Source organism: Gallinula chloropus (assembly GCF_964237585.1).
Source record: "Gallinula chloropus genome assembly, chromosome: 3".
NCBI classification, from domain to species: Eukaryota; Metazoa; Chordata; class Aves; order Gruiformes; family Rallidae; genus Gallinula; species Gallinula chloropus.
In genome coordinates, this window is record NC_140087.1 from 10,661,716 (window position 1) to 10,688,607 (window position 26,892).

The following is a 26,892-nucleotide window of genomic DNA, read 5'->3' on the forward strand; positions in this document are numbered from 1 at the left end:
ATTGTTCCTGAGATCTTTCTCTCCCACAGTTCCCTTTTTCTCTATGTTTAGAAACCCTCTGTTGTGTTTTAAACAAGCAGACTTGCATTCAAAAAGAGATGGGAGAGAAGCATGAGAAATTAAATCGTTCGTTAAAATACAAAAGCAGAATGAAAGCACTGGGTTAAATTCCCTAACTGTTCTTTAGCAGGATGGCTCTTAGCATGCTCACAAAGTGGGGCTGATCAGCTTTCTGAGGACGGTAATGTCTCACACAAGGTCGGCATTTACAGTTACAGCTCGGTGATGACAAGAAGAATGGCTGGATTCAAGTGTTTGAGATTTCTGTTGAAGCTATACAATGAGAGAAGAACAAAAAAAACCCCTGAATCTGTGATGATAAACCCAAGAAAGACCTTGTGGGGTTTTTTTCTGCTCAGCCAGACCTCTTTATTTGAATATGCATTGTTCAAGTTTTTACAGAAGCTTCGATTTCTCAAGGATTAAACTTCAAGAGAGAGTTTTAAAATGTATTTGGGAACTTTATACTTTCTGAGTCCTGACCTTCACACTCCTGCCTTCAAGATTCTCTCCACAGCCAAACAAACATAAACTTTTATTTTAATAGGACCTTTACACGCCATCACTGACCAGATGCTGATACTCTTAAAACAACCTTGGTCCTAAGAACTGATACAATGATTTTGGCTGGCAGTGCTGCAGCTCTTGTGTCATGTCACATTTGTCCCCACCGATGTATGTCTAAACCCCTCTCCCCTGAGCAGTAGCATTACTTCTGGCCTCCAGATGTACAATGTCATTTCACTGAGAGTAGCAGGGTGATGCACAGGCACCTATGTGCCAGCCTGAGCGACCTTCTGCTGCTAAACTCCAGGTGATGCTCATGGATGGACCCAGGGGCTCATCTCTTATGCTGATGTAAGCTGCAGTTGTTGCAGTCACACTCTCTTTCTGCCTTCACAATTGTGTTCTTCCCTTGCGCTAGCACCAGGGCTTGTCTGATCTGCTCCAGAGCCATCCAAGGAGGGGGGTGAAAACAGAGGAAGAGAGTGTGGTTGTCAGCCAGGTCAGCTGGCAGAGCCAACTTGCCTCCCTGTGGCAAGTACCCTTCATGCACACGAGGTGTCCCAGCCAAACAGGGGTACCCTAGCTGTGGTTTCCCACAGGGATCTCACACCCTCCAAATGTTTGGGTCCAGCACAAGTTGACTAATCGCTAGCACCCACAGTACCCGTTACTAGTTGCAGTAAAACTTTGCAAAGCAACTAAATTCTTGCTGCTTGTCTATTGATTCTGGTGTGCCCGGAGTCTGCCTTGCTAGAGTTACTTATCTGTAATGGCAGATAATGCTGGGAGGGTTTCCCAGACGTGTCAGAGGGGTTAGGATGCTGGCGTTATCTTGGCCTTTATCCTTCACGGGTAGCTCAAACCTCTTCCAAGAAGCCACGTCCTTATTTCCAGGGCCGGGCTGTGCTTTGGTTGGTCTTGCCTAGCCCCGTGCAACACCGAAGTCTCCAGATACAGAAGTCAGGGAGGGTACAGATGTTATGCCCGGCCTCGGAGGGCAGCGCGGCTCCGGGTGCCTGCACCAGCCACACGCTGCACGCCAAGGACTGCGGGGCCGCCGGGGAGAGGGGCGTCCCGCGGTCCCCCCACCTCCCGTAGCCCCTCGCCGGGCCGGGCCAGGGGCATCCCGGCCCCTCCCAGGCCGGCCCCGCTCGGGGCGGGGTCTCCCAACTTTCAGCGGCGGCCGCGGGGCCCGGCCCGCCGGCGGCATGAGACCTGCGGCCGGGCGGGGGGACGGTAGCGCCGGGCAGGGCGAGCCACCGTCGCCATGCCCAAGGAGCGGCCGCTGTGGCGGGGCCCGGCCTTCCGCCTCTGCCTGCTCTCGGCCGCGCTCTTCCTCTGCCTCCAGCTGGGCATGAGGCGATCCTGGTGCCCGGAGGAGAAGCCCCGGGCGCCGGCGGCAGTGGTGGCGGTGGCGGGACGGGCGCTCCCCCCGGCCCGCGGCACGGAGCAGCACCCGGGCGCGGCGGTGGCTGCGGGCAGGCGGCGGGTCACCTACGTGCGGAGCGGCCGGCGGGGGAGCGCCGCGCCCGGCTGCTGCCCGCTGCAGCCCCCGGGCGGCCGCCGCAGGAAGGTAGGGCGGGCTGGGGCGGGGGGCTGGCTGGGAAGCGCCGCCGTATCGTGACACGACAGGCGCGCCGCCACGCTGCCTTCTCTTCCCCTGAGGCGGAGCGGAGGCGGACCGGGCTCCTGGGGTCCCTGAGCCGTCCTGATCGGGGCTGGGCTCTGCGGCCGCTGGTGGACCTCCGTCCGTCGGAGCCCCGGGTTGTAGATGTGGCCCCTGGCTGGGGTGTTGCTAGTGCCCGAAAAGCGGTGGCTGAAGGCTGTGGGCAGGTGGTGGGGCTTCCTTCTTAAGCAGTGCCGTTAAACTCCAGGAGAGGCGAAGACCTCGGTCCGGAGAGGTGACCAGCTTGGTGGCCTTGGCTTGGAGTCACCCGGCTCGCTCCAGCCTGGGAAGATCCTTGGCCCTTGGCACTTTTGGCACCCACATGCCATTGAATTTGCTGAAAGCTTTCAAGAATTGTTTCTAAGACATGGTCTGCGTATGAGAATTAATGAGTTCGTTAATGAGTTGGTAAACGGACCTGTAATTAGGTTCAGAAGTGGTACGGGCTGTAAAGCCTTTCGGAGATGTGGGGGCTGCCATTAGCATCTGGAGCTCAGCAGGGCTGAGGAATGCCAGTGCTAACTTCCCGCCCCAGTTAGCTGTGTGTGTGACCAGTGGCAGGATGCTCCCTCCTCTTGCGTGACATCTTCTGGCAGGTGCCAGTCTCTCAGGAACCTGTTTACCTTCTAGCAGGTGCCAATCTCAGGAATCACAGATTCCAGTGTTTACCCTGTGGGGTTTTCTTTGCAGTCTTCCAGGGGGAGATAAGCCATCTTTCAAAGGCTGGCAAAGAACAGTTTGTCACCCATTTTGAGGCCTCGCTGGAGTAGCAGTCTGTGGGGAGGTGCACAGATGCTTAAAGGAGCTGGAATGACCATGAAGAGGGGCAAATGGGATTTTGTTAGAGATGGGACCACCTTCCCGGTCAAAGTAAATAACTATTTCTGATGTTTGCCTTGACAAGACTAAATCCAGAGTTACTTGTGGAATGAGTAAACTTTCTACTGCCTTTAAACTGAAGCTTTAACTGTGGTTGCTCCATTTTTTTTTGGAACTGGGTACCCAGAACAGCATTACTACATACTGTGGGCACACAGGTGGTATAGAAAGCCTTAGCTCAGATCAAGGTGGTCTTTGGATGTTCTTGTTTGGCCACTTCAGCCCAGCTGCTTTCTTGCAGATCATCACCACGTGGTTGGGGAGACATCCAAGATCTGGTGCAGGGAAAGAGTGGTGTGAAGTCTGTAGTGTATGAATGTATCACCAGAGATGTGTCTCAGAGAGAGAAAAGACACCGAATGGGAAAAGCAACTCAGTCAGTTAATGCATATATAGCACAGGTAACAGGTACCCATCTTTTTCCTGCTAAATTGTTTCAATCTGCTCTTTTTTTGCCCTGCAGCTTTCTGCACATGCAGGGAATCGGTACTCAGGTTGATGAAGAGCTAACATCCAGACTACCATCTGAGCAGACAACCTAATTAATGATTTTTGAGGAAATGCTAGTGGAGAACTAGCAATGGGAGAGGGTGTTGATCATACCAGAGACCCGCCAGTGCCTTGCACTGTTGGAAAGCTTGAGGCTGTGGGAAGCCCAGGTTACATTTTGGTGTGTCGTTAGGTGAAGTGTGTCAAACATCACTGCCAGGGTTTATGGTATTCAGCACCTTGCTGCTAATGTGTTATTTGAATCCTAAGTAAGTCAAGTGAAAAGTATTAGTAAATACAATACAGGCTGGAGTTGCCAGGTTAAGTGTGAGATCGTCGGGTGTTTTCCTTGTTGAGCTGTTCGACTTGAGCATGTTGCTTCAGGCTAAGAAAACCCATTCCTTAAAGTGAAGTGTTTGGAGGCAGTGGGAGTAAAATTCTGGGAGTTACTGGTTTTGAAAGAGAGGTGTTAAATAGAAAGGGGGGGTGGGAAACTGATGAGAAAATCGGAGTACTGACATATTTTTTGTGGAAGTGGAAACCATGGCTGATAGCTAAAAATGGGTAATTTATTTTGGTTTTGGTTGGGTTTTTTTAGGGAGTTGTTTGTTTTATAAATCAGGAAACATTGTATTTCCCTTCAGACTGTTTTAAGACAAGATAAGGGCTCTTATCAGAATAAGGCTGCTTAAATTGGTGCTCTGTGACGGCTCTGGAGAAAGGCAGCAGCACCCTGGCATGTGTAAGTGCTGTCTGGGGGAGAGGGGCCAGCTCCCTGCTGTACTAGGGACTGCCTTTTGCTCTGGGTTTTACATACTTTGGTGCCTTGTATGTGTCTGTAAACCATTGTCAGTCTGGTTTTGAAGCCTGCAGAGGTTTTCAGGTACCTTTTTTTTTTCTTTCCCTGCTGCTGGTCGTTGTGGTTTTTCCACACCAACATGCAGAAGAACTTTTTCACAGTGAGGGTGACAGAGCCCTGGGACAGGCTGACCAGGGAGTGGTGGAGTCTCCTTCTCTGGAGATACTCAAGAATCGTCTGGATGCCTGTCTGTGCAATATGAGCTGGGGAGCTGCTTTGGCAGGGGGGTTGGACCCGATGATCTCTCGAGGTCCTTCCAACCCCCATGATTCTGTGATTCTGTGGTGGTATTGGGTTATGATGTGGTATGTGAGCCAGCAGGATGGCACCAATGAAAGATCAACGAGGCCAAACTTTGCTCTTTTTTCCTAGTGCCACTGGGTTATAACTCAGCTCACACTTACATCATTGACTGAATGCAGAAGACTGACAGACAGGCTGTTTCCATTGGTCTAGTTGAACGTCCAACTTTGTGGCCATGTAAAAAAAAATAATAAAAAAGAATTGCAAAAGCATGCATGGAAATTATGTTATGTCTACTTGGAATCACAGTAAAGCTTCCCAAAGCAGAGTTGTACTCAGCATTGGTGAGGCCACACCTCGAGTACTTTGTCCAGTTCTGGGCTCCCCACCATAAGAAGGACATTGAGGTCCTCGAGCAAGTGCAGAGAAGGGCAACCAGGCTGGTGAAGGGGCTGGAGGGCAAATCCTATGAGGAGCGGCTGAGGGAGCTGGGGATGTTTAGCCTGGAGAAGAGGAGGCTGAGGGGAGACCTTATCACCACCTACAACTACCTGAAGGGAGGTTGTAGAGAGGTGGGCGATGGTCTCTTCAGCCAGGTGACAGGAGATAGGACAAGGGGAAATGGCATGAAGCTGTGCCAGGGCAGGTTCAGATGAGATGATAGGGAAAAAATTTTCACTGAAAAAGTTGTCAGGGCGTGGAACAGGCTGCCCAGGGAGGGGGTTGAGTCACCTTCCCTGGATGTGTTTAATCAAAGTGTAGACCAGGTACTCAGGGATCTGGTTTAGCACAGGACAGGAACAGTTGGACTCGATCTTAAAGGTCTTTTCCAGTCTTGTGATTCTGAGTTGTGTTATTTATTTCCCAAGTGCAACTGCAGTCAATGAACAGCACCAAAAGGTGGGGGGAAGACCCAGGCAGGATGGGAAAGATGGATGGACACTCGTCCATAAATGGACCTTGTGTCTGCAGGAAGCTGCCTGGGCAGTTGCACACGTCTCCTGGCCCATGGTAAATCTCTGCCAGCAGAGAGGGTGGGTGTGGAGCAGCTGGAAAAGTTTGACTGCCAAAGTTAGAAGTGCCTATTTGTGCCTTAAGATGCAGGCATACAAGTTGGTAGCTGAAAGCAGCAGGGAATAAAGTAATTTAGCTGCCAGAGCTGCTTCTTCTGGGGCCTCGGGAGCTGTGCTGATCCCAGCTGTTTTGCTCCTGGTGGAGCTTACTAAAGAGCAGATGCTGCTGCTCCTGCTGACAAATAATAAACACAATTTGTAATTGAGAGCCTGTGATGGTCATCTGAATAATGGGAAGAGCCCTATGTTGCCCTGCAAATGTAAAGAGAATTGAAGTTTGTAATCCCATTTGTATTTTGGTCCCACCAAAACTATGATGTTGCTAATAAAGCTCCCAGCTGTGTTTATAAACAGTGATTCTGGGCTCTGGCTCTGTTAGGCACTGCTTTGGTAACGTATGGATATCACAAACTCTGCCATCTATTACCTGCTCCCACAACAGGTATTAGTGAGGTCAGCACCTACACGGCACTACAGACTTGAGAGTTTTAAAATTTCATTACAGGGTGTGATAGTTTAAAAAAAAAATAAGATTTCATTTGGAATTTGAAATAACAGCAAATTCTTATCAGAATGATTGCAATAACAAGGTTGTCTCTCCTGCTCTGGAACGGGGAGGAGCCCTCTCCCAAAGTCTGGGTAAGAAAAGCTAGAGTCCTTCAGCTTCTAAGCATATGGAGAAATGCTTGAGACCACTTGTGTGTCTTCTGAAAGTCTGACTGCTGAAAGACAAGGGAATTACTACATTTATTACTAAAATTACTAAATGATTGTAATATCAGCTGGAAACCACTTTGTCTGTTGTTGTGGCAGTCCAAAAGCATGGTATGTTGCAGGAGTTAACCTGATGTTATTTTGGATGCTCTTTCATCTCATATCCAGGGATATAAAAATGTTTGGCCCCAGTGATTAAAAGTAAAGTGTTAGATTTTACTGCCTGTGCCCATTTGTATTTTGTTTGGGATTATTATAGGCATCGCTTGCACTTGTAAGCGTTTTTATTTTGATTCCTATAAATTTGGACTCGTCTTCTGCTGTTGCTTGTTGGATTGCAGGTTTTGTTTCTCTTTAAATAGGAATTATTTCTGAGAGGTGGTTACTTCTCTGATAGCAGTCTTATCTCTAACGTAATTGAAATCTGCAAATTATTTTGGAGTGATATCTTTGCAGTTAAGTGGAGTAACTGGCAGTTCAAAATAATCCTGTGCAATTTTAGCATTACATTATTCTAAGACTTTTCTTAAATTTTACATTTGCTTTTTAATTTTAAAATTACAGTGCTACCTAGGTTTATGTTGGCCATATGTAGGGTTTATGCAAAAAAGTCCTTTTTAATCCTACAAATCTGGTAAAAGAAAAATGCGTCAGATGTGTTCAGTGCCTGTTTGTATGTACAGGGCTTTGGGGCTGGCTTCACATCTTTATAAATCTGGTAAACTGTGGGTGCTACTCGAATTGGAAGTTACTCTGCTGCTTGACGAGCAGGAGCCAAAGTTCTTGGAGGAAACTTGGTTATTCAGAAGTCGAACGTACCCGTCTGTTTTTCCGTATCCCACGGTGCAATAGCTGGTGTGTTTGGATTAGGACATAACTCTTCTAACAGTGTGTTCATTATGTGTGCCTGGAACAATGTCTTAACACTACAGCGAAGCTTAACGGGACAGGGCGAGCTTTGGAAGCTGTGCAGTCACACCAGGCTGTCCTTAAAGGAGCGGATTAGGCCAGGCTCAGCTGAAAGATGGGAGCAGCTGGGGCAGCAGCGTGGGTCTGATGGGCCTTTTGGATCTCCTAATGCGTTTAAATCCAGAGTTTATTCCACTCACTACACCTGTGTCCCAGACGTGACAAGCTTCACACTGCGTACAGCACTGGTCTCTGAGTGCTGTGGAGAGGAGTGGATAGCATCCTAGCCACTTGATAGCATCCTATCTTTGATGGATGTGAGCTGCAGCTGTAGCTCTGTTGCAGAGGAGCAGAGTGCTGAAGAGCTGGATATTGGTGATTCTTTTGAGTGTGCCTACTTCTGGGCACCTCCTCCAACGACAGGTAGACAAACTGGAGACAAACTCTTGATGGGAGGAAAAAGGCATGAAGAGATGCAGGAAGGCAGGCTTGCAGGGAAAGCCTGGCAGAACTGGTACTTGCTTTGGATAGTGGAAAGTAGGTTTTGAGGGGAATGTGCCAACAGTCTTCAAACAAACACAAAAACCTAAACGTTTTTTTTTTGGAAGGGCATAATGACTGATTGTTCCCTGGGTCCACTACAAGTAGGACAAGAAGTAATTGGTTTAATTTTAAGGCAAGATATTAGGAAAGTCTTTTAACCTTGAGGTTGAGTAAGCAGCAGAAAGGCTCCCTAGAAAAATGTGAATTTTGGGTATCTGCACAGGGAAGGTCTAGGTATCCTTAGTTGTGCTTCAGGGCAGGGAGGTAGTCTGTCAACCTCCTGACACCCCTCCATCTACCTTTACCTTCTCTACAGTAAGAGGAGCCATCTGGCAGGTACACTGTGATTAGCCAAACTGGAATTTAGTCTGAACAATGATCTACAGGTAATGTAATAACAAAAAAGTCAATGACCTCTTTAAAGACTATAAGCAATCTTTGCCCTGGCTTAATACCTCACTAGAGAGGCCAGACCCTACTGTAATTGTCCTGTGATGACTTAGTGGTCCCCAGAGGAAGGAACACTACTCAGCAGTTTTTTTCCCTCCAGCACTTGGAGGTCTCTTACCAAGTATAAACTGATCCAAAGTTGCTCAGCTTCTAATATTATGACAAGGCAGGAATGTGTGGCTTCAGGCCATGAGTACCTGAGGAACAGCTGTGAGAGCCTTGGTTGGATTTCGTTCAGTTATTCAGGCTAATAGCACAGACTTAGAGAGATTACTGTGTTTGGAAGAAAAGAAGAAGCCTTTATTGATAGCAGATTCCAACCAACTCGGGAGCAGCAGCCAGCTCTGCCTCTAAATGGGGGCAGCTGAGGCACCAGAAGGTACCCAAGCACAGGAATCCTCCCCACAGCCAAGCAAGGGCAATACTGGCCTTTCTTAACTGCAGGTGAAATGTGTTTTTCGGGCTATATAAGCTTTCCTATTTAAGGACATAACCCAGGTGTTGTGATTTTATGTGGCAAGGTTGTGGTGCAGAAGGGGTGGCTTCTGCAAGAAGCAGCTAGAAGCTTTTCCAAGGCCTGACACCATCCGACTCAAGCCCCAGGTCATCACTGCCCAAGGCCGAGCCCATCAGTGATGGTCACAGCGCCTGGGGGAATCACATTTAGGAGAAAAAAACCTGCAAGCAGCCACTTTTTGCCACCAGGGACTGATGTGGTAATGTCCTCTGCAGAAGCCTTGGTCCCTGATGGGTGTTAATAGCTGTGCCATCTCTTCCTTGAACCAGGCTAGACAGTCCACGGGCCTTACACAAAACATGAATCCTTTATGATTGTGCTAGCAGGTGCAGAAACCCCCACATACTGATCCAGTCTCATTTGCTGCCTTCTGCTCAAACTGTTGAATGGGACTGCTGTGCGTGGAAGTGATCCATATTGTCCTGCAGGCATGGTGATGCTCGGAGAGTGAATGGGCAGCTCTGGTCACAGCCTCTGTGTCCCACTCCACGGCAGAAGTTCACTGAACTCTGCTCCTGCTTCTTTCTTCACCCCTCCACAGTTCTTCTTGTTTGGGGTACTGGATTGTGTTGTGTACATGCTGAGGGGAAAGGATGTCTTCTGCATGGAAGCAGCTGTGGAGGGGGAGGCGAGCACTGTTATGCAAGTCAGTTGTACAGTAAGCCATGGTCTTGGCATGGGGGAGAAGAGTGGATGTGTGAAAGTTGGAAACTTTGACAGCCTTGAAGACTGTGAGCATGGAATCAAAAAAGGTCTTTTGTCATGCTTCATGTTTTATACTAGAAATAATAAAACAGAGGACAGTATTGAACATGCAGCTTTCCTTGCTCAAGTGGTTCTCATGTTGGCCAAATTTCTTTCTTTCTTTTCTAAAACTTCCTTCTTTGAAGAGGAGACCAGAAAGAGAGATCTGGGACAAGTGAGATTCTCCCAGGAAGCTTTAGGGTTTTTCCTTTATGTCTCTGACCTTTAGCTGCCTTCTTATCAGACAAATATTTAACTTCATTGCTAGTAAGGTTTTCATCCCACTTTGTTCAGTCAATTCACACCAGCATTTACCCATCCAGCCAAACAACTGAGAGAGATGTGCCTCTGTTCTAAAGCTGCACGGTAGCTGCTCCCGTGCCAGGCGTATCTTCCATGTCACGTTTGCTGAACTGTGAGTGCAGTTCAGGCTGTGGTCCAGCTGGTGGATCTTTGATGTGAACCCTGAGCACAGCTCCAGTGACCCAAGACAAAGGATGCAGTACTGAAATCCAGCAGTGAACAGCAAACCTCTCTAACAGCTGCCGTGCAGACTTAGTACAGGCAACATGACAAGCGCAACATCTCTCTTAACAAAACAGATGTAGGATTTGGAGGTTTACACAGCATTGCTGAGGGACCTCTGGTCCCCAGATGCCAGCTTGGTTTGGTGGTGGCAGACCACGCTGTCCTCCTCCTGCAGCCTGGCAGGGGTGGCTGTCACTCGTGGCACAGCTTAGATGAGAGACTTAGCACCTAGGTGAGAAAGTCTGTGTGAAGCGCCGCTAATCTTGGATGGCATCCGCAGCAGCACCCTCTTGTCGCTTGTTCTAATATTAACTTGGAGCTGTGTTTGTCTTGACGGCGGTTCAGCTGAGAGCTGCGTGCAGTGGATGTGAGTCATTGAATCAACTCAAGTGTTTTCACTAGAAGATACGCACCAAGATACTCCAGTGTGTGATGGAATGCTGTCCAGAGCCCTTCCGGGCTGGGAAGTCTAAGCTCAAATGGCTTTCAGTTCAATGGAACAAGTAAAAGGGGAGAAAAAGGAGATTTGATTTACTTCTTCTTTTAATTGTGGTTTAGAATGTGTATCCTGGAATCCCTTGCATGCTTTGCTCCCCTGATGTTGTTTATATTAGTGTTTGTGTGTACAAAAGCAACAGGGTGACACGTTGTCCTATTTTGAGTTAGCAAATCTCTAAGGGTAATAGAAACCATGTGTTCAGATGGCCTGACGCCTTGGGTAACAGAGAGATGAAAGCTGTGATTTTGAACTCGCTTTTACAGCAACAACTTGGTCAATTTAAGCAGGAGAAGGCAGAAATGTTTCCAGCTGTCTATGCAGGACTAAGTGGAAGAGTCTGGACTTTTGGTGATGCAGACATTTCCCCTGCCTGGTCTTCTGCCATCCCAGTTTCCGCTGTCTTGCTTTTAGATGTGAGGCTGTGGGGTGCTCATGGACTGCTCTGTCAGGTGGACAGGGTGTCCTTGGGTGGCTGCTGAACCCTTGAAGAGCCCAAGTCCTGAGTCTTGCTCTAGGGCAGTGCTTTTGTGGTTCTGCTTTCTTTTTAATTTTTTGCAATGTTTAAAACCTAGCCCTGTAATTTATGTCCTTCCTGATGCATTTATAAACACAATAAATTTTTCTTTATGTCTTTGTGTAATGATAACTGTAATAGTTCCAGCAGCTGTTACCACGTACGCAGAAATCTTGCTTCTCACCAAAGTCTCTGTATGCTCTGCAGAGGGACCCTTTTGAGGAACCTCCTCCTTGCTGCCATCTCCCCCCCATGCCATGGTAGCTTCTCTTGTCTCTGGGAATATAGGACTAGGAGGACTTCTCAGGGAGCCATTGGTTTCTGAAGTCACTTAGGATTTTCAGGTCAAACCAACTGGCTTGGGTTTTGGATGTAAAACCCCTAGATTTACGTGCTTGTTGCAGAAAGAGCTAACCAGCAGCTCGCTTAAGTGCCCCACCAAGGTTTGCTTGAGGTACCACTTTCTGATAGATCTCAGTTGTGCAGCTGTAGTTTTTCTGGAAGTGGTTGAAATTCTGGGTTGCTTCCAGGACTGAGCTTGAGGCTCTTGCAGACTAGGGGAATCGAACCCCCCACCCTTCTTCACGTGTGGAAAACCAACTTGGTAGGCTCTGAGAAAGGTCTGCAGGAAGGCAGTTAGGTAACCCATCTCTCTTGGGGATATTGATTAAGCAAAGAAACAAATACTGGTGATGTGCCAGGGCCTGGACCTGCTTAGGAAATGTGTGCAGTTGAAAATGATGTCAGAACATTAATATCACAGAGTTACTGTTGCTGCTTTAACCTCCCCCACTTTGCCCTATCCATCCCCAGCCGTCCTCCTCGTTCGTCTCCAAGTCAAATAATTAACTGGGAGCTTCAAAGTTGGTGCCCTTTAGTTTGTGTCTTCTTTCATATTTTACAAAGGGACAGTGTTTGAAATGCTAGGGGGAAGGGATGGTAATGTCTCTTGGTGCAGCCATGTAATGTTGAATAATACTTGCCACTTAGAAGCCCGAAAATGATACGAATCAGTTTGAAATCTTTCCTGCTCCCTGCAGAGCTGACGGCACTAGTGGAGGATGGAGATTTATCCCAGAGATGAACGCTGCAGGGTAGGAGCTGCCTGAAAAAAAAAACAAACAACCCAAAGGAACAATGAATTTTGTTAATACCGATGTCATGTTCCATTTTGGGCTTTCCTCCTGGTTGTTCTGCAGCACTGGAACTTTCAAAGACGTGAACTTTGTTTCATCTCTAATAGGAGAAAGCAAAGGCATCTTGTTCCTTTTCCCTTGGTCTTTTGAGAGAATTAAACAAGAAGCAATTATGTGTCAATTGGCTGCTGCTGAGCTGATGTGTTTCTTCTTAATTCAAGGTCTTGATTAATGGTTTGATCTTGCAATTATTGTTCATTATGAAATCTGCAGGAATTCTGCATGCATCAGGAGTTCAGGGTCAAGGCTTGTAGCTGTTCGGTGCTACATTCTGTATAACACTCACAAATAGTAATAGAACATTGGAAAAAGTCTTTAAAGAGGGTTGGGGATGTTTGCTCACCCTCTGTGGGCTTGTGATATTTGGGTCTGTACTTGTCTTGAACAAAAAGTATTTCTAAACTGTGTGCTTTGAAACAAGCTTGATTTTCTTCTTTATAAGTTGGAAAATAATCATTGATTCATCTTGTACATAAAATCCTAACAACTTGGAAGCCAGCTCTCATTCCCTTTCTAGACATGGGAAGCTAATTGCCCAACATACTGCTTTATTTTGCTTGGAAGACTTTGATGTAGCTCTGGGTGAAGGGCAGTAATCCACAATGATACTAAAAACAAGAAAGGAAGTATGTTTGTAGACATTTAAAGCTAGTGTACAGTTCATTCTTCTGTGGTCCAGTAACTTAGTAACTAACACTCATATGAAATAATAGGTGAAGTTTAGGTTTTTTTAAGTCTTGCCTGGCTATCAACTAAAACCCAGTATGATCAAGGGAACTCATGGTGGGTTGGAGGGACAGAAAATCCCTAGGTACGCTTTGTGAATATTTTCTGTCTTACCTTAGGTTTTCTCCTCTGAAATCTAAATGCCTGTAGAAGTCACTCAGCCTTTTGTTTCACCCATAGATAATAATTAATATTTACTTTCTTTGTGACATTACAGATGCCTGGTGACAAATACTGCCCTCTCCTGTGCCCAGGTCATAGAAGTTCCTCTTGGTCCTTGCCCAGGAGGGGCAGATGAAGGGGAGGGTTTTTTCTCATGCTTCAGATCACTCTTCAGGCTGGAAGGTGTGATGGGCTGTTTCTTTTTATACCTTTTGCACTCTGCTTGGGTATGAGAGAAAGCTGCACAAGTGTGACATGCTCTTATTTGTGTGAAAGCATTAAGTTTTACTTTAAAGGACCTTCTTTTGCCCCAGCTCTTAGCCTCAGGCAGAGCCTGCTGGAGTCAGTGGATGGGTTGCCAGAGCCAGCCCTATCTGTAAATCACAATTAGAATGCTGGAATTTGCACAAAATAAACTTGGCTTATCTGGCCAGCTGAGTATTTACTGATGAATTCTGGTTATTGTATGCTGTGGTTTGAAGATTGCAACAAAGTCAACCTAGAGGAAAATAGCTTCTTTTTTTCCTCCTATTATACGGTTCATGACACTGCTTGTGTTTTCTCAACCACAGCACTTCATTTAAAGCACTTTTGAATAAAGGTTGAAAGTGTGGTCTTGCCTTTGCTTAGCTAAAATCTGAATTTGAGAAGTAGTGACCAGTAGTTGCTGTATCTGTTTCTTGCTGTTATCCTTAAGTGTTGGCAAAGGCACGTAGGCACTGGAGATAATTCAGCTGATTGACTATTTCACTGCTTAAGCAGTTTCAAGATCTCCTTCCATAAATTTCAATCTGTTCTGGCTCTTGGTTCTATCTCCATCAGATATAAATTACCACGTTGCCAACCTCTAGATAGTGCTGGAATGCTGCTGCAGGATTATTTTATTTTATTGCTGTAGCAAAGAGATCCCACTCAGCTGTTTTTGAAGCCATGTTGTCTCCTAGCAGAGGAAAATGATCTATGTTTTAATAAATGTATAGTTCTCCATGACATTGTTGAGATTTCCAAGCTCAGAGCTGTCTTTGGTGGCCTTTGAAGGCCTGAGGAGGGGTTCCCTGGTGCAGTTCTGCCCCTTCCTACCTCTGCAGCTCCGAGCTCCATTGGTTGCAGTGGATTTATTACTCAGAGGTAGTGAGGGGTGGTAGCTACTCTGTGTAAGGAATAAATGAGATGCAGTGCTTTCTGAATTCGTACATGCCTACAAATGAATACTTTGGCAGCAGTTCTGAAACATGTACTTTGTGTAGGTCACAGACCTCCACCCAAGGGGATGTACAGCAGGCACTGACACCCAGGTCTTCGTGTGAATTTACAGAGGTGTCCACAGCAGCTAATTCATGGTTCCAAATAACACAGTTCCGATGGAAGTCGGGGGTTTGATTTGAAATCAATGGAGTATTGGCGACCTGAATCCCTCTACAGATCTGGCTGTGTCATGTTAGCTTTGGAAGGAGCTCTTTATTTTTCCAAAGCCTTTTCTGAACTCTGAAAGTGATAGAAAGTCTGTTGCTTAAATCAGTGCCAAGCATCCTTTTTTTTCTTTTTTTCTTTTTCCTTTTTCCTGCTAATGTTTTTCTTATGAGACACTAGTTTGGGGGAAAGACAAAGCTGGAGTGCAGGCTCCACATGTGAAATGCAGAACCTCCCAGGGCATCAGAGTTGTTGGTGTTTTGCATGGGAGTGACTGGTGTGGCTTGCCTGCAGGTTAGACCAGCGGTTCCCCCCTGAGCTCCAGAGCTGTAATTTATATGCACATGGCTCCATTTCGTGCTGTCAGATGGGAAATCAGAAGCCAAAGGAGCAGAAAATAAACATGAATATTAACAAAAGGGGAGCGGAGGTGAAAGGCTTGGTGATTGCTGCCTTTCCAGGGGTTGTTATGTATGCATGTTCACACTGATTTGCTCTACAAGGGTAAAGACTCTTTTGGTTTCAATTACCATGCGCTGGCTCAAAGCTTTTCTAATGAGAATTGAAGCTAGAAAATTGGTTCCTTCATTTCAGTGTAGAACTTTGCATTTTTTTCCTTTTCCCTGCTAAGGGGAAGAATTTTACTTCTGGTGCAAACTGCAGCCTTGGGAAGCAAGTGCTGATAAACTGGCTCTCAAGCAGAGCCCTCCGGGTGATGCTTAGAGCTGCTGCGTGAGTTGGCTCTCAAAGCAGTCGCATCCTGCTCCCAGGCAGACAAATGTGTGCTGCACTGCAGAGGCTTGGAGAGAGTAAGGATGATGCTAGTAAATAAGGATGAGAGTAAGGAGCTAGGGGAGAGTTAAGTGCATCCTAGATGTTACCTCTTGAGTAAAATAAAACACACACGTCTAGACATAGAAACACCTCTCGTTACCAAAATGCTTTGCACCAGAGTTGTGTTGAAAACTCATTTAAATTGAAAACACACACTTGTTAATGCAGAAAACAGTTTTATCACAGGGCTGGTTTCCACAGGCAGGGTTTGCTCTGATAGGGACCCTTGCTGCATGGGACAGCCTGACTGCATGGGTTTCGTTGCTCATCTTGGCTTAAAGCTTTTGTTCCTCAGCCGAGGGTGCTGAGGGAGCTGGTGGAAGTCATTGCTAGGCCACTATCCATCATCTTTGCTAAATCCTGGGAAACAGGAGAGGTGCCTGAGGACTGGAAATGTTACTCCAGTTTTCAAAAAGGGCAGGAAGGAGGACCCTGATGAGTACAGAGGGGTCAGACTCACTTCCATTCCTGGGAAGGTGATGGGAAGACTTACCCTTGGTGCTGTCTCTAGGCACATCAAGGGGAAGAGGGTTGTTGGGAGCAGTCGACTTGGTTTTACCAAGGGGAAATCAAGTTTGACTAATCTAATAGTCTTTTATGAGAATATAACCAGGTGGATAGATGATGGTAGGGCAGTAGATGTGGTCTACCTTGACCTCAGTAAAGCATTTGACACTGTCTACCACAGCACCCTCGTAGCTAAACTGATGAAGTGTGGTCTGGAAGGTAGAGTAGTGAGGTGAGTTGAGAGTTGGTTGAAGGGAAGAAGCCAGTGAGTTTTATTAATGGGACAGTTTAGCTGGAGGCCTGTATCTAGTGCAGTCCCTCAGGGGTCAGTACTGGGAGCCGTACTGTTCAATATATCTGTTGATGAGGGAATAGAGTGTACAGTCAGCAGGTTTGCTGATGACACAAAACTGTGAGGTGTGGCTGACACACTGGAGATGCTGCCGTTCAGTGAGACCTAGGCTGGAGAGTTGGGTGAGGAGAAGTTTAATGAGATTTAACTGGGGCAAGTGTAGGGTCTTGCATCTGGGGAAGAACAACCCCAGGTACCAGTATAGGTTGGGGACTGGCCTGTTGGAGAGCAGTGTTGGTGAGAGGGACCTGGTGAGACCACACCTGGAATATTGTGTCTAGTTCTGGGCCCCTCAGTTCAAGAAGGACATAGAACTCCTTGAAAGAGTCCAGTGCAGGGCCACCAAGATGATGGAGTGGATCACCTTCTTATGAAGAGAGGCTGAGGGAGCTGGGCCTGTTTAGCTTGGAGAAGAGGAGACTGAGGGGTGACATTTATAAATATGTAAAGGGCAAGAGTCAGGAGGATGGAGCCAGGCTCTTGTCAGTGATGGCCAGCGACAGGACAAGGGACAACGGATGCAAGCTGGAGCACAGGAGGTTCCATGTGAATATAAGGAGAAACTTTTTCACTGTGAGGGTGACAGAGCACTGGTACAGGCTGCCCAGAGATGCTGTGGAGTCTCATTCACTGGAGACCTTCAAAACCCACCTGGATGCGTTCCTGTGTGATTTAGTCTGGGTGATCCTGCTCTAGGTAAGCTTTCAAGGTCCCTTCCAACTCCTAATGTTCTGTGATTCTGTAATGCTCTGCCATTGAATCTTCAGATAAAATCATGCAGCAGATGCTCCTGAAAGTTATGTCAGAACACTCAGAAGACAAGGAGATGGTTAGGGACAGCTTCCCCAAGGGCAAGTTGTGCCTGGCTAATCTAATGGCCTTCTACAATAGAGTGATTGCATTGATGGACAAGGGAAGAGCTACAGATGTCATCTACCCGGACTTGTATAAGGCCATTGTTATGGCTCCCCACAACATTCTTACCTCTGAATTGGAGAGGTAATGGGTTTGATGGATGGACTGTTTGATGGGTAAAGAATTGGCTGGATGGCCACATCAGAAGAGTGGTAGTCAGTGGCTCAATGTCTAAGTGGAAACCAGTAATGGGTAGAGTCCCTCAAAGGGTCCATACTGGCACGAATACTATTTACTTTGAGCAACCTCTTCTATTGGAAGATGTGCCCCATGGCAGGGTGTTGGACTAGGTGACCTTGAAGGGTCCCCTTCCAACCTGAACCATGGTATGATTCTGTAACAGACTTGAGCTTTACAGCGCTGGGGTTTCCTTGTGGGAGGGACCTCCTGTGTGTTCCTGTGCTTCTTCCACTGCACCGCCCCGATGCGTGCAGAGATGGAGCGAGCCTGTGAAGGCTGCGTGCTTGCAGTGTCGGCAGAGACACCTCTGCTTTAGATAAACTAGGAAATGTAAAGGAATCAGAAAATAGAAAGATGTCCTGGTTTGTTGGGGGTTTTTTTTTCAGTATGGATTTTGTGTAGCACGTGGAAGTTTCACCGTTGGGTTGGAAACTCAGTTTCGGTGGCTGCAGCACTAGGTGCCGGCTGCGTTTCCCTGCCTTACTCCCGGTGCCTCGGTGGGTGTTGACTGCTCTGCTCCCAGTGAAGGCACATGCACGGGGACCAGGAGCCTATCTGGCAATTTCTGCAGTATGGTTTCTTAAGCAAAAAGCAGATAATAATGGTAGTGTGAAATTACTGGAAAAGGGAAAGAAAGAGTTCAGGCACGTGGGGATGGGATCCCTATAAAGCCAGCCACGTTAGGAATCAATTCACTTGGAGCTTTAAATGTGAGTCACCATCTCTTTGTAAGCTTGTGTTTTAAATGACAGCTTACTGAGCCTGTGTGTGTCCCTGCCACTTCTAAATGAGCCATGTAGCGTAGCGTGGTTTTGTGAGCGTGCCTCTTGTGCGCCCACGGTGTGATTACACTTAGCTGAAGGGGACTGCATGAGTTGGCCTTTCTCAAGGAGGTCTTTGCCAAGGCTGAGGCATACTTTTTCTTTCCTGTTGACACCTCCACTTTGTGGTGGAGTTTGCTTTACTTGTGCCACGTATTGCTGCTCCAAACATAAAACAGTTGGAGTTACTCAACCTTGCTGGAGAATAAAGGGCAGTTAAGTGCTGCTTGAGGCTCACAACTAAAAAGTAGGCTCAGCCCTCTAAAATACAAATTTTTCTGCAGCATGTCATGTATGATAGTCTGGTCTGGGCTGCTTCTTCTGTGATGTTGAATGTCTACAGTGTAGGTGTTTCTGAGCTCCTCCTCCAGGCTTCCTTTGCAGGTCATGGAGAGACACGGACATTTCCAGTGTGTGACTCATCTTACTTATTTTAGACATCTACTCTATAATGAGATGAATCATTTCCTTAAAGAGCCTGTCTGCCTCATCTGTCCTGTCAAATAACTTAGCTCCCCAGCCCACTGAGCGAGCTTGGTCCCTGGCTGTCCTCACTGCAGGAATGTTTCTTCACTTGGAGTTGACCAGCTAATTGCCTCTCAAATTAGATGTGGGCATTAATGAGGGATTGTTCACGGCTGGAGCTGCTCCATGTTGTCAACAAGAGGAGCAGCGAGCCAGGTTCGGCCGCCTCCACCCTCAGCAGCCCTCCCACTCATCTCAGTGTGCTTTGCACTTGTTGTGTGTCCCTTGTGAGGGGTGCTGGCATGTCACATGCAGCCAGTGCTTGGGTGGGCTGCAACACGCCGTTTTCGCTATGTAAGGTACTTCTGAATGGGGGGAAAAATCAAAACAAGACCATTACAAAAGAGTATGCTTAAGACCACAGATGCTCCAGAGGGAGCCCAAATAAAATGATGTCCAAGCCCTGTAAATCCTGTTTGGGGACAATGTACTCTCACAAGGGCCAGCCTTCAGGAGGGCAACCCAGCAAATAGACATTTGCATTGTAGATGTCTGAAGGTTTGCAGTTTGAACCCTGCTCTTTGCATTTCAAACTGGTAAACCCCCTGGAAAGAGGGGTAAAACCCCATGAGCCAGCCCTGTTCCACTGTACCCTTCCCCAGGGGTACCCGTGGTGGTGCAGCATACAGCTGGGGTGGTTGGAGGTGATGACGTATATGCCATTGGTTTCTATGGCTAGCAACTATTTACAGTTATTGCTGGAGCTTTTTGCTGCAAGTGCCTCCTGCTCACATTTGGTCCTGCCTCAAACATAAGAAATTACCTTTGCACAGTTTAACAAGAGGATTATATATTTTTTACTGTGATTAAGACATCTGTGTATGTATTGACAAATCTTTTGTTACTTCATTGGAAGCAACAGACAGCTTGGCAGGGCAGTGGGATTCCCAAATTTTTATTTATAAACATGGCTAATATGTTTCTCTCTTTTAATAGGCTGCTAAAAAGGACAGAGATGGAAAGGAGGGAGGAAAAAGAAAAGAGTTACTGAGTAAAAAAAGATGGAAGTATGGAAAATGTACTAATTCCCTTTCTAAGGGAAGGGAGGGGTTGGGCTGGTTGAACTGACCTGCAAGGAATTTAATGATTTATGTGTTCGTGTTTATGCTAGGGAAGCCAGAAATTTTGCAAGCCTACAGTTTCACACCTGCTGGTTTGGGAGCTCTTTGCATGTGTAAATTTAAAGTTTATTTTTTTAGGATAAATGATACCATATGTATACTACAGGCTATTAAGGGATTATCAGATGACTATCATAGATGGCTGATAAAGGAGAAAAATCTAGAAAGAAGCAGTTTCCAGAGAAAAGTCACTTGTCTTGAAGGAAACATCAGTCCTTATCCTTAAGTGTGAAATATTTGGGGGGGCAGGTTGCAGTTTTGCATAGCAATGTGCTGGTAGAGAAGGGGGCTGCAGAGATCATACCTTCAAATGCATTCTGCTTTTCCTAACAAAGCAATAACGTTGCCTTAAGATTTTTTTTGCTCTGTAGTCATCTCCTGCAGCGAAAATTTAGGCATTGCTCTGGGTTACTGTTTCTGGATATCCATTACCCTTCTGTGGTAGCTGAAGTCAGTCTCTGGCAGTGCCTGTGGTAAAGTCTTGCTGAAGACTGTTTTTTTTCTTACAACACTAGTTTCAGGTAAGGTGTCTATAAGTGAAACGATGTAAATAGAGGGATACTTCAAGATAATCAGTAGGGGTTTTTTGCTTTGGGTTTTTTTGTGGGTTTTTTAAGTGTCATTGTTAACTTTTTGCTGTTATCTCGTGGACTCAGGATATACAGGTGTTTGGGAAACACAGTCATGGTGTCTCACTGGATGAGCCCTTACTTTAGGGAGGTGATTGCTGATGGTGATAACCAGGGTTGCAGAATGTCTGAACCGGTTTTCTGGCTCCTCTTGTGTGACCTTGGGAAGGTCTGTCTGAATTTCATATCCAAAATTGCACAATATGGACCGTAACACCTCCTTTGCTCCTCTTGCCTGCTTGCTGTGGAAGCCCCCTGTGAAAGGAGCTGCCCCTCAGCCTGTTCTGTACTGCAACCACAGGGACCTGCTCTCTGTTATACACTCCAGAGGTTTCTGTGAGACAAGTGAGAAAATCCAAATCACGATGCCACTGTCAAGTCTGCTTTGAGTAAATAGAATTGCCAAGTCTAGAGGGGGAAAGGTCGTCAAAAGCAGGAACACGTGTTTATCAGGAATAAACCCGATTTTCACAAAGCAGGTTCACAGGGGCCGGGTGCATTTAATCAGCAGAGCTTATTTGAGAAGGCTTGTGTGAAAACACTATGGAACAGGATGAAAATTACCTGAAAAACTGGAAGCAAAGGCTTCTCATGTGCGTCAGGAACAGCTTCAGGAGGGTATTGAGTCCTGAACATACCCATACTGCATCACCGACACCAGTGAGCTAGCAGGGAGGGTGTACCTTGCCCAAGAGATGTACTGGATTTTCACCCCTGTTCATTGTTTTACTGTAATATAGCTACTGAAGTGCCCCACTGGGGTGTTTAGTAGGGGTTAGGAACAAACCTCTCGAATATATTCATTAGTGAATGGAAATGGGTTAATAAGGAGCCAGGAACTGAGTATGAAGTTTGAGAAGCTTTTCAAAACCATCACCATCAGACAGGAGCTGAGGTCTGATCTCTGTCACAAAAGTAACATTTATGTGGTGCTCCTAAATTTAAATAACCATATAAAAGGTTGATCTTCTCCTGGTTTTTCCTCTTTCCTTTTTTTTTTTTGCCTTTTTAAGTGAAACAGCAATCTTAGTTCACTGGGTTTTTATCTTCATTTTTGTGTGTTTATAGACACATTCTGGAGACAGTGGAAGGCAGTTTGTCATCTTTAAGAACTGAAGAGTAAGCTGCAGTGCCCTCTTTGATACCACACGTTGCTGAAGAACCACCTCATTCACGTGGTTAATTATAGGGATTTTTTTTTCTTTCTTTCTTTCTTTCTTTTTCTTCCCCATCAACTCTGTGCAGAAGGAATTTCTGCTGAATGGTGGCACAGCGGCCACCCTGCGATTCCCCTGCTTAATGAGCTACTTCTCACACAAACAGGTTTCAGAATAACTGGGCACAGATGTTTAGGTGTCTGGAGTGGGGTTTTCTGTTGGGTTGGGTGGGGGGTTTTTTTGGAGTGTCTGAAAATGATTGTCAGTCTTCATTTTCATTTGAGCTTTCAAGCCTGTTGAAACAGCAGCATTCCTGTCATTGCAAACGTTATTCAGCCCTGTGAACTGTGACTCATTCTGAAAGATTACACGCATTTCTCTCCCCCAGCATGCACCTATCTCCCTGCTGTTCTCTGCTTGCAGGCTGCCTTCCTCCATCAGCAGGTCAGGGGGATGTGGTGCTGCAGAGCTTGCTTTCTAGCTTGCTTCCAGCTTTCTGCTGTGCAGGGTGTAGGAGCCTGTGTCTGCTGCTGGCAGCAGGGTTCAGGGTGGGAAATGCTACTCTTGTCTGCTTCTGGGGAAAAAAATAATAGCTCAAATGTCTTTTTCAGCATCTCTTTACAGAAGAAAACCCCACACAACCCAACAACCCCCCCCAAAAAACAACTTGACAAAGAAAAAACCCCAAAACCAAAGAGCAAACCCTAAAGGAACCGTAAGCCTCATACAGACCACCTGGCCCACATTTGCTCCAAACTATGTTTACTTAGGCTGCAAAAACATCACTTCACAATATCAGCATGAGGCAAGCTCCATCTAGTCTTTTGGTCCCCCTTAATCATCTTTCTTTTCTCGTTTCACTTTCTCCTTTTCTTCCCTCTGTTCCTCTCTGGTGTCAGAGGATCCCCACTGTCACTGCGCTGACTTTTCTCCTGACACCACAGACCAGCCCGACAGTGGGGCTGCCCTCTCCAGTGGGGCTCAGCAACCACCTCACCTCTCTGATCAGCTGCTATCCCCTCTCCCTGGCTATTTCCAAAATTTCTGAAGTTTCATGTGAAATTAGTGTCCTGTGGGAACTCAGAATGAGGTTTCTCTTTGCTTGGTATTTTACTGAATGTCAAGATGAGCTTACAGGGGAAAAAAAACCCCAACATCCTTTTCATTACGGAAGCTCAGTTAATTGGGGATGATTGATGCTACCTGCTCAGCCATAGAAGTGAGTTACAGAGCCCCAAGATGAAAAGTCATGAAGAATCAATCTTAATTTAGAAACCTAACACCATGCTTGTATTTATATCTGCTTGAGGGCAAGATATAACACGTCTCAGCTTCTCAGGGTGAAAAAAGCGGGAGGAATTCAGCGAAGGTGGCACAGATGGGAGCACAGAGCACCATTGCTCTGCAAGCACGTGTCTGACAGACCTCTTCTGCCCCACTCTGCCTACGTGGGAAGTGTTGCTGGAAAAGCTGACAGGGTCCTGGAAGTTCAGAGCTGAGGGGCCTTGCAGGGAGTGTGCAGAAAGCATCCACCAAAGGCTACAGAAATGAGGGGTGGCAGGGCTTCTGCTCTGCTGATGTTTTTTGGGAAAGCAAAGAATTGTGGTGCATCTCGTGAGGCAGGCGTGGGAAAGGAAGATGACTTCTCTCAGAGACCTCAAGAAACTTGCATTCCTGTGGAATCTAGATTGAAAACAAGGAAAGAGATTGTTTGCAGCAGTTTCCTCTGGTCATTAGTGTTTGCGATCCCAGTTCTTGTTTCCATGGATGTTCAAACAGGGATACACAATAAAATTAAAATTACTTTCACTGTTTTCAGATGTTTTGCTAGAGGGTTTAATTATTCAGATCTTCATTTGTTTCATACTTTTCTACAAGCCAGGGCTTACTTGGGTGTCCTAAAATAACTGTGTTGATGGTTGTACCTTGAATGAAGAGCCCTTTCTTTCTGAATTACCTACATCTACCTACATCTGCTTTCAAAGCTGATCATCATAAATCATGGTTAGATGCTCTTTCACTGTAATTCAAACCCTACTTTACCCTGAAATTACTTTAATGTATAGACAAGCCCTTAGGAAAATCTTTTTGTTTGAAATGAGATCTCTTTAATTTATTAGCCCTTGCACTGTATGCTTGTACTAGGAAATTAATGCTCCTCTTCTAAGGTGTTTTTTGTTCTGGTTTGCTTTGCAGACTCTCAGATGGCACATTGAACTACAACCATGGGCAAGTCCAACTCCTTCCCTCAACTACGAGGCCTTGAGGTTCCTGAAGTACATTAGCACTTCTCAGGTAGGTTTTTCATTTCAGTCTCCATTTAGAAAACAGCTTGCCTGGCACGGGCTGCTCCCACTCAGGGAAGGAATCAACTTCACACCAAACTGGTTTTGAAACTCCTTTATTTTTGAAGTCTGTTAACCTAGCAGCAATGGTCAATGTGAATGGAAAGGTCAAAACACAGGGTAGAAAGAATGCATTATTTCCTTGCTTTCTATTTCTAGATGAGCTTGTGTCCTGAAAACAGGTATGGCTGAAATTCCAGAACTTGTTCCTCTCCTGCTTTCTCTCATTCTGTCTCAGACACACAAAAATACAGAGCACTCTGTAGCAAGAGAAGTGTTGAATACAGTTCTCCTCTTAATAATAAAGCGATAACCAGGCTCATTTTAGCTAAAAAGAATGCATTTGGGGTTCCCAGTAAAATGAGAACAAGGCATCAGTCCCTAGCTGGGACAAGTTGTTCCAGTGGTACCCATAGAATCTTGATATTTTTAGGACACAAATAAGGACCTGGAAAATTAGTGGCTTCATGTGTTTTTTCAAAGGTGACACTTCCAAATCCAGCTTACATTGACAGATACTTCCAGGGTTCAGCATATGTTGGAAATTGGGCTGTCATGTCTTAATGGAGGCATCGCTTCTGTGTGATGTGATAAAAACTGGAAAAGGTGCTGGATGTCCACGGTTCTGACAGGGCAGCTGCTTTCAGTAACCAGGTTTATCAGCAACTGACCCTTGAATACAGATTTAACTGCACCACCGCTTACAGTGCAGAACAGCAAAAAGCCTCAGGTGCTAGTGTCACCAAAATGTCATTCACATATGAAATTCTTTGTTAATGCAACGCTTCTGAGGCTGAGACAAGAGGCTCATTTGAATCACATCTAAAAATAGGCTACTGTGAGGATGGTGTGGTAACTGGGAGGGTAACAGAGTGTTCACTTATCCAGAGGTACCCACAAGCTGGAGGATAAATGCTCAAGAAAATGACATCTCTGCCTCCACTCACGCCAGCACTGAGAGGAGGCAAGATGATGCATGTGGAGACAGCAGGAGATGTGTGTAGAGCTGCTTGTTTTGTTGTACAGAAGTTTAGGCTGTGGCAAGCATATTAAGCTGAAAACATCCTTCGACTCGGTGACTTAATAAACAGTGGCAGATGTTGCTAAACTCTACTAGTTGGGTCAAAGCCTACAAGGACATCAATTAGCAGAGAATTTATTGCTTCTGACATACCAATCGAGAAGTTTCATTCCCAGAGTAACTGACCCTGGTGGGGGGGACAAGCATAAGTGAAAACAAAACATGAAAGAAATCCTTGTTCCTGACCTGGCAGATGTTACAAGATTAATAACTGACAGGATAACACCATGACTGGCATGAGCACTTCTAGAAATGGAATCCTGCTTCCAAAGATGAGCATGGGATCTTATTTTCCTTGTTAGCTGAGCAAGTGTCTACTAATTACTGTGCCTGAGGTCAGCTGCCTGCCATTACCATGGAACAGCTCGGACTGCTGGATGGGGAAGATGCCATGTCAGCAGGGTCGAGGTGTGGCCAGGAGAAGGTTTTTCAACGTTGGTACCTAATGATCTGAAGAATCATCTTACATCTGCTGTTGTCTGTGCAATAGTAGTGAGCAGAAGCCCAGGAGAGGATGGCAGCTGTCTGTAAATCACACAGCAGACTGATGATGGTGCTAAAGGCAGAGTTCAGGGTTGGCTTTGGGGGTTTTTTTAAACCTATTTGATGACAAGAGCTATTAAGTAGCAAGAGCTATTAAAATTTTTCCAAATTCTGAGTGTTGTAATTGCTCATAATGCCATGAGTCAATTAAGTGGCAGCATTGCAGAATCTTACTTTTCTGTAGAGAGCACGTTATTCTTCTGTGTCTTAAAATTAGTGCTTGTTATTGCAATGCCATTTATTCCTTGATTGTTATGTGACTGAAGGGAAATGGGTAGTGGGGTGCAGTACAAATCATTGCTTAAAACTTACTGAATCCTGAGAGCAGCATGAAGAGATGCTGTATTAGCATTTATGAAGTTTCCATGGGAATTATGAGCTGAGCAGGAGCAGGGAGGTGGTGATGCAGTGTGCAGCTCTTTGGATGTAATGCCCCAGATAATGATCTTGCAGAGTGTAAGTTTCTTAAGGAATGAGAGGTCTATTTACTTACATTAAGGCACATGGTGGAGAGTGCCTACAAGTGTGAAGGCTGGGTTCCAGTTTTTACTCTCACTCCTGTGTATAACTGTTCCATTTATGTGGTTCTGAGTGGGACCAGACCTGTGATTTTTAGTTTGCATAAAACCCAGAGCTGAGCCTGGGCAGTGTGCTGTAGAGAAAGAAGGAGCAAAATGTTCAGGACTGATGCTTAACTTGGTTTTGTCTCTACTACTGTTCTTGCCACCATTTTTTTATTGTTTGCTTTCTCACAGTGCCAGTGTTAGCTTTCTGGGCCCAGTCCCATCCCTGAAGCCAGGGTTGATGCTGGGTCCAGAGAACATTTTGTCATGGTGACTTCCCACAGCTCTTCTCAGTCCTTGCTTTCCCATCTGCATGTTAGTATTCTGTTCCCTGCCACCCCTGAATTTGGAGGCTGGGCTGCACGTGGTTTGAGAAGCCCTTCAGCAACCAACAGTAAGTTGATGCTGGGGCAGCATGACACAACCTCTCTTGGGCTGAAGGAGCCACAGTTTCAGTGCTTACTTCTGCTTTTCCCCTCCCTACCTCTGCTACACTCGGGTGTGGCTCACAGGGCTGTGGCTTCCTTGGCTCAGTCACCACTGTGTTTTGGCTTTTGCAGGCTGCTGCTCAGCTGCAGGCAAAGCTGAGGGCGGTGAGGCCCTGGCACAGGGAAACACATGGAGATTTTGG

The 26,892-nt window shown here is 46.2% G+C and overlaps 1 protein-coding gene across 1 annotated transcript in view; it reads left to right on the forward strand.

The window, feature by feature from the left end:
* Nucleotides 1-1,834: 1,834 nt before the first annotated feature.
* METTL24 (methyltransferase like 24) overlaps nt 1,835-26,892 on the forward strand; it is a gene marked incomplete at both ends in the record, with an annotated part of 47,554 nt that continues 22,496 nt past the window's right edge. The window contains 2 exons of the mRNA XM_084261482.1: nt 1,835-2,140; nt 23,926-24,024. Of these exons, the coding sequence (XP_084117608.1) occupies nt 1,835-2,140; nt 23,926-24,024 (405 nt within the window). The remainder of the gene's footprint in view (nt 2,141-23,925; nt 24,025-26,892) is intronic.